Source organism: Salvelinus alpinus, chromosome 3 (assembly GCF_045679555.1).
Source record: "Salvelinus alpinus chromosome 3, SLU_Salpinus.1, whole genome shotgun sequence".
In the NCBI taxonomy this organism is placed as follows: Eukaryota; Metazoa; Chordata; class Actinopteri; order Salmoniformes; family Salmonidae; genus Salvelinus; species Salvelinus alpinus.
In genome coordinates this window covers 49466586-49479684 of record NC_092088.1, presented here as the reverse complement: position 1 = coordinate 49479684, position 13099 = coordinate 49466586, and the positions used below count along the sequence as shown (strand labels likewise).

The following is a 13099-nucleotide window of genomic DNA, read 5'->3' as shown; positions in this document are numbered from 1 at the left end:
CGAGGAACTAGAAGCTTTTGATCATCTCCTCACATACACTCCCCATATGTGGATTGGGAGCGTGCTCCCTCTACTGTCTCCTGTAGTGTACGATCAACTCCTCCATTTATGTTTAGGGAGAGGTTATTTTCCTGGCACCACTCCTCCAGGGCTCTCACCTCCTCCTTGTAGGCTATCTCATCGTTGTTGGGGATCAGACACTGTTGTGTCTTTAGCAAACTTGATGATTGAGCTGGTGACGTAAGTTGCCACGCAGTCATGGGTGAACAGGGAATACAGGAGGGGGCTGAGCATGCACCCTTGTGGGGCCCCCGTGTTGAGGATCAGCATGGCGTAGGTTGTTGCCTACCTTCAACGCTTGGGGTCGGGTCGTAAGGAGGTCCAGGACCCAGTTGCAAAGGGAGGGGTTCAGACCCAGGGCCCTGAGATTAGTGATGAGCTTGGAGGGCACTATGGTGTTAAAGGTTAAGCTGTAGTCGATGAACAGCATTCTTACATAGGTATTTCTCTTGTCCAGGTGGGATAGGGAAGTGTGCAGTGCAATGGCGATTGGATCATCCATGGATCTGTTGGGGCAATATGCAAATTGTAGTGGGTCTAGGTTGTCGGATAAGGTGGAGGTGAAATGGGCCTTAATAACTAGCCTCTCAAAGCACTTCTTGATGACAGAACTGAGTGCTACAGGGCGATAGTCATTTAGTTCAGTTACCTTTGCTTTCTTGGGTACAGGAACAATGGTGGAAATCTTGAAGCAAGTCGGTACATCAGACTGGGATATGGAGAGATTGAAAATGTACATAAGCACTCCAGCCAGCTGGTCTGCATGTGCTCTGAGGACGTGGCTTGGGATGCTGTCTGTGCCGACAGCCTTGCGAGGGTTAACACGCTTAAATGACTTACTCACGTCGGCCACGGAGAACGAAGGCACACAGTCTTCACGAGTGTCGGGGACCGCATCGGCGGCTCTATGTTTTCCTCGAAGCGGGTGAAGAAGTTGTTTATCTTATCCGGGAGCGAGGCGTTGGTGTCCTCGACATGGCTGGCTTTCCGTCTGTAATCCGTGATTGTCTGGAGTCCTTGCCAAACACGGTGCATTCGGAAAGTGTTCAGACCACTTCACTTTTTCCACATTTGGTTACGTTACAGCCTTATTCTAAAATGTATTAAATCAATGATTTTCTTCATCAATCTACACACCATACATTTTTGCTTGTTTGATGGTTCGTCTGAGGGCATAGCGGGAGTTCTTATAAGCGTCCAGATTAGTCTCCCGCTCCTTGAAAGCGGTAGCTCTAGCCTTTAGCTCGATGCGGATGTTGCCTGTAATCCATGGCTTCTGGTTGGGATATGTACATACAGCTCACTGTGGGGAAGATGTTGTCGATGCACTTATTGATGAAGCCAATGACTGAGGTGGTGTATGCCATTGGATGAATCCCGGATGAATCCTAGCAAAACAGTCCTGTAGTGTAGCATCCGCGTCATCTGACCAGTTCCGTTTTGAGCGAGTCTCTGTAAGGAGATCCTCGCCCTGAGCTCATCTACATTATTGTTCAGGGACTGAACATTAGCGAGTAATATACTTGGAAACGGTGGATGGTATGCACGCCGCCTGAGTCTGAATAGGGCCCCACTCTTTCTACCTCTACTCTGATGTCACCATTTTGGTGCAGCCCCCGGAATGAATAGAGCTACACAAAGAGCTACACAAAGGTGAAGTCGAATTTCTGCTCAAGATTCTGGTGAGTGACTGCAGATTTAATATTCAAAAGTTATTTCCGGCTGTACGTTCTGAGCAAATAATGTAAGAAATTACACTGAAAAAAAACAACATACTGCAAAGTTAGTAGCTTGAACCAGGGTGACCGTGTCTGTCGGCACCATCTTGTTTAAAGTATACATTAGGGAATTGGCTTAATGCGGAGGTGTGTGTGTGTGTGTGTGTGTGTGTGTGTGTGTGTGTGTGTGTGTGTGTGTGTGTGTGTGTGTGTGTGTGTGTGTGTGTGTGTGTGTGTGTGTGTGTGTGTGTGTGTGTGTGTGTGTGTGTGTGTGTGTGTGTTTGTGCGTATGCATTGTATTTTTGTTTTGAAGTATATGCACCGGTATGTGTTTCCATGCTTGCTAAATTAATTAAGCATGAATAAGAGATCATTGAAACTGCACAGATATGGATACAAATAACGCTGGAGATTACATAATCCAGAGGCGGTGTATGTGTGAAGGAGTGGATGGATGAGGGTAGCCTACTGTATGATAGTGTTTATAGTACAAGTCAGAGATGCTGCCATTAAACCTCAGTCAAAACAAAACGCATTCAGTATCTAATTATCCATGTCAAATTAAACATCAAATCATGAGTAGCCAAGAGTGGCATGCCGTTATTTGAATGCTGAGGTGAACATCTTAATTCACAACACCACAATACCCTCGATTTCTAGGCTACGCCTCAGTGCCTTGCTCTCCAGCTAATTGCACTGCACTCTTACGCTGACATTTGACAAGGCAGTACAGTCAGGGGGATCATTTTCCCTCTTCAGACAAGGCCTGCATTCACAGGGATGTTTAATAAGTGGTTGGATAAATAGATGGGTGATCAACTGCCACATCTGAAGAGAAAGCAATCTGTTGATTTCTGATAAAATGGTGTCAATTTTCTACATTGAGAATTCAGTTAATTAATCTCGAATATAGAGCATGAAGTATACAGTGCCTTCAGAAACTATTCACACCTCTTGCATTTTTCCACATTTTGTTGTGTTATAGCCTGAATATAAAATTGATTACATTTAGATTTTGTCACTGGCCTACACACAACACCCCATAATGTCAAAGTTGAATAATGTTTTTAGAAATGTCTTGAGTGAATAAGTATTCAACCCCTTTGTTTTGGCAAGCCTAAATAAGTTCAGAAGTTAATATTTGCTAAACAAGTCAAACTGTAAGTTGCAAGGATTCATTCCATGATTTTGTAATGACTACCTCATCTCTGTACCCCATACATAGAATTATCTGTAAGGTTCCTCAGTTGAGCAGTGAGTTTCAAACACAGATTCGATCACATAGACCAAGGAGGTTTTCCAATGTCTCGCAAAGAAGGGCACCTATTGATATATGGGTAAAAATAAAAATGCAGACATTGAATATTCCTTTGAGCATGGTGAAGTTATTAAATACACTTTGGATGGTGTATCAATACACCCATCCAGTACAAATATACAGGCGTCCTTCCTATCTCAATTGCCGGAGAGGAAGGACACCGCTCAGGGATTTCACCATCAGGCCAAAGGTGACTTTCGGTTACTTTTCGGTCCCTGTCCCAATACTTTCGGTTACCTTTCGGTCCCTATCCCAATGCTTTTAACCGCTAGGCTACAGCATCCATTCCCACATTCATGATTGTCAACGGAAGAGACAAGTGCAGAATCTTCCATTCTTGCAGTTCAACCTCCAGTTACTGCTGGTGGCTTGAACACTGTGCTTGACAATGCCTGCCAAACGGTATATAATGGCAAATGATCAAATACATAAAACAATGTTAAACATAAAGACATTTCAGAAAAGGGGATCTAATTCTGCACTGGACATGATTCAAAATGTCATAATGGTGTTTAGAAGCTTTAGAGAGAGGAAAGGACACCAAAAGAGAAATTATCCAATTCTGCACTAAACAGGACTAGAAACACAAACATATTGATATCAATCTTTTCTGTTAGTTCTCCCAGTCCCTGGGAAGATGTTGCACAATACTTGATTTTGTGGTGTTACAACACACCATGTAATGTTTCAAAACATCTCAGGATGATGTGTTTCAATACTCCAGTAAAGTTAAGGTTTCGCCTCCTTCAAATTTGTGGCAGCTCAGTTGCCACTAGTTTTGTTGTACAAAGCATTTGATTTTAACACTGTGCTATTAGCCTGCCTTAATTCATATAATCTATTCACCCCACATTTCTCATTTCCAAAATTACTGGGGGACAAAAAATAGATTGGCAAAATGTTAGAATTTAGCAGAAATTAAGGCTGATTTTATATTTATGTTAATGTAGCCTAAGGCGACATAGGCCTAGATATTATGTAACAAAATAAATTATACAGATCAACTTAATTGATGGTCATCTGAAAAACAAAACAAATTGGCAAAGGCATATTTCAAATAATAGGCTATATATTTAAATGTTTTAACTGAAGTCATAACAAGTATTTATCTTGGTAAAATCATAGCCAAAATATGATTTTTTTTATATTCTAGGCAATATAAATAAATAAATAAACGTTAGCATTTTTTCAAGTGGAGTTGAGTGACAAAAACACTGGACATGTTCATCAATGCAAATTATTGGCTTGATGGGAATATCGAATCGACAACCTATCATTAGCCTACATTATGCACATTTTCTGCAACATTGTAGCCTAACATGTCTTACCTTCCGGGCACTATGAAACCCGTGCTCTGTTGCAAGTTGGTGCGCTTCATCATGTGCACCTTCATGCAACTGAACCAAGAGATGATTTGTAAAGATCCCATCCTCTGTGGCGTGTGTCGCAAGAAACAGTGCTTTGAGTAATATCAATACAACTGCTGTCCCATATCTGAGAGATCCAATCATCATTTCTAGCTTGTATCAAGGTGCCTGTCGAAGTGAATTCGGTGTGCTCCTTTGAAGAGACGTATGAATTAGTCCCTTTGGGAATACATCTCCTCCGCAGCGGAGGGCTAGTGGAAGTGGGACCGTCCTTCAGGTTTTAGCGTCTCTTTGACGTGGGCGATGCTACGAGACGATTCGATGGATGATTGTGTTTGGGACCAAACCTGCATCCTCAGCTTTCTCTCCTCCTTCATCTATCATTTATCAGCCCCTCTGTTCGGGTCCTCTATTCGTGACGTTCCACCAATCGGCTCCGGCGGGTGTGTCTCCCTCCTCTCTATCTCCGCTCTGGTGCGTTTTGGAAGAGAGGAATGTTCGCACTTTCGAGCGCACGAGGACACTTTCAAGTTGTTTCTAAATATTGTGGTGCAAATGTGTGTGGAGAGAATTTGTGAATGTGTGTTTGGGATTGGGCTCCCAGATACAGACATGATATTTTCCTTTTTCTCTGCTTGCTGTGTGATGGGTCTGAGGCTATCTTCTTCTGTGTGAAATGAACCAGAAAATGCCATGCAGGTCTCTAAAGGGGGCATTGGTTGGAGGTCTGGACCCAAAGCAAACCAGCGTACAGGTCTTTGAGTCTATAACACAAAACCATGTCGCATAAACCTTGTCTTTTCACACAAGCAGCTATGAACATTTGGTTGTTTTCATTACGTGTTCTTGCAAGGATTGTGTCTGGCACCATTGTGATCTACCCATCAATAGAGCAGATCTTTGCAGGTCCCTGACTCTTTATAACCATGGGAGATCAGACAATGGTGCTCCTTTGGCCTTGCACTGTAATCAACAGGAGAATGGAGATGATGTGAGGAGCTTCAAAACAACAGTCAAAGCAATTTTTTTCACTATATCTTTAATATTATTCCAGAGCTGTGTTGTACACAACATGCTGTAGATCTATTACACCCTCCACTGCTTTATAAAAGGTGACATCTCACATTGTGACTGCCCCTGAAAAAGTAGATTTTCTCAAAGAGAAAGCATTATCTGCTCAGTATGTTTGGGGATATTTGGAAATGAACCAATACCAAACAGCAAGTTATTTGATTATTACTTCTCTCATTACAGTTCACAGACACAATCTTAAAAAAGGACAAGACAAAATGTGTGTCATCATTCTCAATTTGATGATTCCACGATATCTGTAGCAGTATTTCTCTCAGGTACAGTGACCTCATCTCAAAGGTGTATCTGAGAATGAAAACAGCGAAACCAGACATGAGTAATCTTGGACTGCTTTCATTTTCTTATTTCTTTGTTTTTTATATTACAGCATTACACATGTTTTTCGTCTATCACTTAGAGTAAATCTGTGTCAATTACAGTTACTAACATGCCACATAAAGGTTTGGCATGATGGATCATGCAAGGGAATAGCTATACAGTAGTATCCTCCCCAGAGACTGGCCTGATATCATCATGGGAAAAAGACATAGATCCTACTAATGAGATGTGTTTTTATATAACATTATCTTCTCCAGTAATCAGTGTTTCCATTCTCCCTGCAGACTCCCTCCCACACACCTGCTTTTTTACAGTGGTGAGACAATTATTTATTTAGCCAGGCAAGGTAGGCATCCTTATTTCTTCCTGCGGCAAAGAAAACTGTAAGTCACAAACTAGGCACACCAGGCATCTGCAAACCAATGTTGACAAACGCTGGGAGAGGTCAGTACATTCTGTTTTGCAGGTTTTAAATAGCAAATATTTGACAGGTTTGTCGCACAAATTGTCACTTTGCCTCTCATTAAAAGACTGAATCGATCCATCAATCAAATCCATTAATCCATTATATGAAATAGCTCTTTGATTGTAATGACAAAACAATACAAAGTTCAATAAACATTGTGTGGGGGTGTTCATTTCAGTCGCATAGGCAGAAATTGCCATGTGGCTGGGCATGAGTCAAATTTACTGGGCCAACATTTTCCAGCAAAATACAGCAAAAACACCCAAATATATTTAAAAGAAAATTTGTGCAATCAAGTTACATCATTTAACACAAAACACAGGATAAATGTGACCAAGAAACACCCCACATGTCCCTTGTCCCATTATTAGGCCTATTGCCAACACTGCTGACAGAACAGGCAGACTGTCCGAGTCCAACAGTAAACAAACCAAATGAAATATACAACATAATAGGCGGTGCGTGAGTTTCATGTTTGTGGAAGCAGCTCAGCCCAGAATGTTGCGTTGACACTGACATCATGTGACAGTGTGTCGTGAAGAATCATGATGAATGTGGCTATAAGAAGTGTTTCAAGGCCAGGTAGAAGAGATTGCTCAAAATAAAAGTTGTTCACAAGATAAAAAATGTTGACTGAGGAGAGGGTAAATTCTCCATGCAATTTGTTTCACTTTGTTCTGCTGATTGATTCAGCACACTGCTCAGTTAGCTAAGTAGCTAGCTAGATAGCTAACATTTGATTGCACCTCTGTCCTATCTATCTAGCTAGGAAACGTTAGCTACCTAGCTAGCTAGAATGAGGTAAAACCTCACTTCCTTACGGGCCGCCACCAGGTGGTAAGGGTAGACAACAACACATCTGTCACGCTGATCCTCAACACGGGGACCCCCGAGGAGTCCGTGCTTAGTCCCCTGCTGTAGTCCCTGTTCACCCACGACTGCGTGGCCAAGCATGACACCAACACCATTGTTACGTTTGCTGACGACACAACAGTGGTAGGCCTGATCACCGACAACGATGAGACAGCCTATAGGGAGGAGGTCAGAGACCTGGCAGTGTGGCACACTGCCAGGACAACAACCTCTCCCACAACGTGAGCAAGACAAAGGAGCTGATCGTGGACTACAGGAAAAGGAGGGCAGAACACGACCCCATTCACATCGACGGAGCTGTAGTGGAGCGGGTTGAGAGATTCAAGTTCCTTGGTGTCCACATCACCAACAAGCTATAATGGTCCAAACACACCAAGACAGTCGTGAAGAGGGTCCTTTCCCCCTCAGGAGATGGAATAGATTTGACATCGGTCCCCAGATCCTCAAAAAGTTCTACAGCTGCACCATCGAGAGCATCCTGTACGGATGCATCACTACCTGGTATGGCAACTTGGCATCCGACCGTAAGGCGCTACAGAGGACGGTGCTTACGGCCCAGTACATCACCGGGGCCAAGCTTCTTGCGGTCCAGGACCTACAGTTAAAGTCGGAAGTTTACATATACTTAGGTTGGAGTCATTAAAACTAGTTTTTCAACCACTCCACAAATTTGTTGATAACAAACTATAGTTTTGCCAAGTCGGTTAGGACGTCTACTTTGTGCATGACACAAGTAATTATTCCAACAATTATTTACAGACAGATTATTTCACTTATAATTCACTGTATCACAATTCCAATGGGTCAGAAGTTTACATACACTAAGTTGACTGTGCCTTTAAACAGATTGGAAAATTCCAGAAAATGATGTCATGGCTTCAGAAGCTTCTGATACGCTAGTTGACATCATTTGAGTCAATGGGAGGTGTTCCTGTGGATGTATTTCAAGGCCTACCTTCAAACTCGGTGCCTCTTTGCTTGACATCATGGGAAAATCAAAAGAAATCAGCCAAGACCTCAGAAAAAAAATTGTAGACCACAAGTCTGCTTCATCCTTGTGAGCAATTTCCAAATGCCTGAAGGTACCACGTTCATGTGTACAAACAATAGTATGCAAGTATAAACACAATGTGACCACGCAGCCGTCATAACGCTCAGGAAGGAGACACGTTCTGTCGCCTAGAGATGAAGGTTCTTTGGTGCGAAAGGTACAAATCAATCCCAGAACAACAGCAAAGGACCTTGTGAAGATGCTGGAGGAAAAAGGTACAAAAGTATTTATATCCACAGTAAAACGAGTCCTATATCGACATAACTCCAAAACCACCATAAAAAAAGCCAGACTATGGTTTGCAGCTGCACATGGTGATAAAGATCGTACTTTTTGGAGAAATGTCCTCTGGTCTGATGAAACAAAATAGAACTGTTTGGCCATAATGACCATCGTTATGTTTGGAGGGAAAAGGGGGAGGCTTGCAAGCCAAAGAACACCATCCCAACCGTGAAGCACGGTTGGGATAATGTTGTGGGGGTGCTTTGCTGCAGGAAGGACCGGTGCACTTCACAAAATAGATGGCTTTTCAGGAAGGAAAATTATGTGGATATATTGAATCAACATCTCAAGACATCAGTCAGGGAGTTAAAGCTTGGTCGCAAATGGGTCTTCCAAATGGACAATGACCCCAAGCATACTTCCAAAGTTGTGGCAAAATTTCTTAAGGACAACAAAGTCAAGGTATTGGAGTGGCCATCACATGGCCCTGACCTCAATCCTATAGAAAATTTGTGGGCAGAAATGAAAAAGCGTGTGCGAGCAAGGAGGCCGACAAACCTGACTCAGTTACACCAGCTCTGTCAGGAGGAATTCACCCAACTTATTGTGGGAAGATTGTGGAAGGCTACCCAAAACATTTGACCCAAGATAAACAATTTAAAGGCAATGGTACCAAATACTAATTGACTGTATGTAAACTTCTGACCCACTGGGAATGTGATGAAAGAAATTAAAGCTGAAGTAAATCATTCTCTCTACTATTATTCTGACATTTCACATTCTTAAAATAATGTGGTGATCCTAACTGACCTAAGACAGGGAATTCTTACTTGGATTAAATGTCAGTATATGCCAATTATTTGATGGTCCGACCGCATTCTGTCCCTTATCAACACTTTGTTTTTACTTTTGGTGCCAGCAAGAATGACATGAGAAAGTAGACAAGACGACTAGCTTGATTAAGCCTCGGCCATGTATATCTCACCATATATCCACTAGTTCCAATATATCCATGATATTCGTGATTTCCTAAAGTGCATGAGGGTGATAGTTTGTAATGTGATTTCCTTTACGATCCATTGAGGTATGTAAAACCGTATTATAATCTCCCACCATAATAATAGGGTATTGTATTGCTTGTACACTTGATAAATTATTATATTTTCCAAGAAACGTGGATCATCATTATTTGGGCCAAACAGATTAATAATCCAAATCTGTTTATGGTCCAATAACATATTTAAAATACTGTTCCTGGATGGTTGAGAGAAGTTGCTCTCGGAGGATGTGTTGGTACCATTCTTTATTCATGGCTGTGTTCTTAGGCAAAATTGTGAGTGAGCCCACTCCCTTGGCTGAGAAGCAATCCCACACATGAATGGTCTCAGGATGCTTTACTGTTGGCATGACACAGGACTGATGGTAGCGCTCACCTTGTCTTCTCCGGACAAGCTTTTTTCCGGATATCCCAAACAATCGGAAAGGGGATTCATCAGAGAAAATGACTTTACCCCAGTCCTCAGCATTCTAATCGCTGTACCTTTTGCAGAATATCAGTCTGTCCCTGATGTTTTTCCTGGAGAGAAGTGGCTTCTTTGCTGCCCTTCTTGACACCAGGCCATCCTCCAAAAGTCTTCTCCTCACTGTGCGTGCAGATGCACTCACACCTGCCTGCTGCCATTCCTGAGCAATGTGATGCGAGTACTACGGGTCGGTAGTCATTTAGGCAGGTTACCTTAGTGTTCTTGGGCACAGGCACTATGGTGGTCTGCTTAAAACATGTTGGTACAGTATTACAGGCTCGGACAGGGAGATGTTGAAAATGTCAGTGAAGACACTTGCCAGTTGGTCAGCGCATGCTCGCAGTACACATGCTGGTAATCCGTCTGGCCCTGCAGCTTTGTGAATGTTGACCTGTTTAAAGGTCTTACCCACATTGGCTGCGGAGAGCGTGATCGCACAGTCTTCCAGAACAGCTGGTGCTCTCATGCATGTTTCAGTGTTATTTGCCTCGAAGCGAGCATAGAAGTAGTTTAACTCGTCTGGTAGGCTCGTGTCACTGGGCAGCTCTCGGCTGTGCTTCCCTTTGCAGTCTGTAATGGTTTGCAAGCCCTGCCACATCCCACGAGCATCAGAGCCGGTGTAGTACAATTCAGTCTTAGTCCAGTATTGACGCTTTGCCTGTTTGATGGTTCGTCGGAGGGCATAGCGTGATTTCTTACAAGCTTCTGGGTTAGAGTCCCGCTCCTTGAAAGTGGCAGCTACCCTTTAGCTCAGTGCGGATGTTGCCTGTAATCCATGGCTTCTGCTTGGGGTATGTACGTACGGTCACTTTGGGAACGACATCATCGATGCACTTATTGATGAAGTCAATGACTGATATGGTGTACTTCTCAATGACATCCGAGGAATCCCGGAACATATTCCAGTCTGTGCTAGCAAAACAGTCCTGTAGCTTAGCATCTGCTTCATCTGACCACTTTTTTATTGATCTAGTCACTGGTGCTTCCTGCTTTAATTTTAGCTTGTATGCGTCTCTTGTATGCATCTCTGTGTATGGAGTAAAGGTGGTCCAGCGTTTTTTCCCCTCTGGTTGCACTTTTAACATGCTGATAGAAATTTGGTAAAACGGATTTAAGTTTCCCTGCATTAAAGTCCCCGGCTACTAGGAGCGCCGCCTCTGGGTCAGCGGTTTTTTGTTTGCTTATGTCGGAATACAGCTCATTCAATGCTGTCTTAGTGCCATCCTCAGTCTGTGGTGGTATGTAAACAGCTACGAAAAATACAGATGAAAACTCTCTAGGTAGATGGTGTGGTCTACAACTTATCATGAGATACTCTATGTCAGGCGAGCAATAGCTCGAGACTTCCTGAGATATCGTGCACCAGCTGTTAATTGCAAAAATAAAAATATTGATCGCGTTTGATCCAGAAAAACACCGGTTCCAACTTGCACAACGTGACTACAAAATATCTACAAAGTTACCTGTAAGCTTTGTCCAAACATTTCAAACTACTTTTGTAATACAACTTTAGGTATTTTTTAATGTAAAAAATCGATAAAATTGAAGACGGGATATACTGTGTTCAATACTGGAGGAAAACAAAGTGTAGCTAGCTTTCAGGTCACGCGCCTCTAACAAAGAGTACACTTCCCTCTACCCTCATTCTGAACAGTGTTACTTCTTCATTTCTCAAAGGAAAAACCTCAACCAATTTCTAAAGACTGTTGACATCCAGTGGAAGAGATAGAAACTGCAAAAAGGTCCCTTAGAAATTTGGATTCCCAATGAAAACCCATTGAATAGAGAGTGACCTAAAAAAAAAGAATCTGAATGGTTTGTCCTCTGGGTTTCATGATTCATGATTCAAACAGTTTTAGAAACTTCAGAGTGGTTTCTATCAAAATCTACTAATAGGTTTTGGGCCTGAGTAGCAGGTAGTTTACTTTGGACACACTTTCCATCCGGACGTGAAAATACTGCCACCTATCCCAGAGAAGTTAACTCACCACACTTTTCCAATCACAAAAACACACACCCCATCTTCCATCACAACCAGACTCTCGCTTTTGAGTACTTTTGTGTTCCAGTTTCTTACATTTGAAGATGTATTATTTCAATAATTGTCCTTTCTTCTAATGCTGTCTTTAATCTAATTATAAATACTATAAATAGAAAGTGAATAAAAATTATTTTACAACATTCCCTATCTTGAATGGTATTGTGTATTTGTAGTTAATTACTTTATCACTTGTTGTATTTTATTATTTTCCTTTTTTTATTACAATCCCTACAATAGATAGTGTCAGGTGTTCCATTATTCGACTTCTCTATGTGAACTTTGTATTATTTAGAATAGCCATGGAGTAGTCTTGGTGTCTCGGAACAGTTGGTTATCAATGTACAGTTTATCGATTATGAGAGCAACTCGTTTCCCTTTTAGTCTATTCACTTTGCGGGGTGGGTACAGAACTTTGCACTGTTCTGCAATTGCCTTCGAGAACTGATCATTCATGCCTATTTTCGTGCCAGCAAGTCTTTTGCCCAGGCTTTTAACCATTATTTTATCCTTAAAGAATGCAAATGTGGCAATGAGTGGGTGCTCGTATCGCTGTCCTCTCTGTCCGAAACGATGTACACGTTTGAGTTTGATTTTGTCAACAGTATCATCTGGGATCTGTAGCGTGTTAACCAGGAAATCTTTCACCACACTCTCTGGATCTTCACCTTCATTCTCTTTAATAGCGGGAAGTAACAGATTTTCTCGCATAGTCTATATTTCAAGTAAGGCTTCTCTCAGAAACATGTTCTCTTTTTTAAGTTATTTAACGTCCGTTTCAATGGTTTCAATGGTATTGACTACCTTTTCAGCTTTTGTTTCTTTCTCCATTGTCATGGCTGGAGCTGTCACCACTTTCTTTTCACACACGCCTTGAAAGCTCTTGCGTTATTTAAAAAATAATAATTTAACTAGGAACTTCAGGTTAAGAACAAATTCTTATTTTCAATGATGGCTGGGCCAATCGTGCGTCACCCTATGGGACTCCCAATCACGGCTGGATGTGATGCAGCCTGGATTCGAACATGGGACTGCAGTGACACCTCTTGCACT

The 13099-nt window shown here is 42.2% G+C and overlaps 1 protein-coding gene across 1 annotated transcript in view; it reads right to left on the bottom strand.

Moving 5' to 3' along the window:
* The window catches only part of LOC139570878 (neuroendocrine convertase 2-like), a 67106-nt gene extending 62198 nt beyond the window's left edge, over positions 1–4908 (bottom strand). The window contains exon 1 of the mRNA XM_071393176.1: positions 4425–4908. Within this exon, the coding sequence (XP_071249277.1) occupies positions 4425–4610 (186 nt within the window). The 5' untranslated portion in view covers positions 4611–4908. The remainder of the gene's footprint in view (positions 1–4424) is intronic.
* Positions 4909–13099: the final 8191 nt, after the last annotated feature.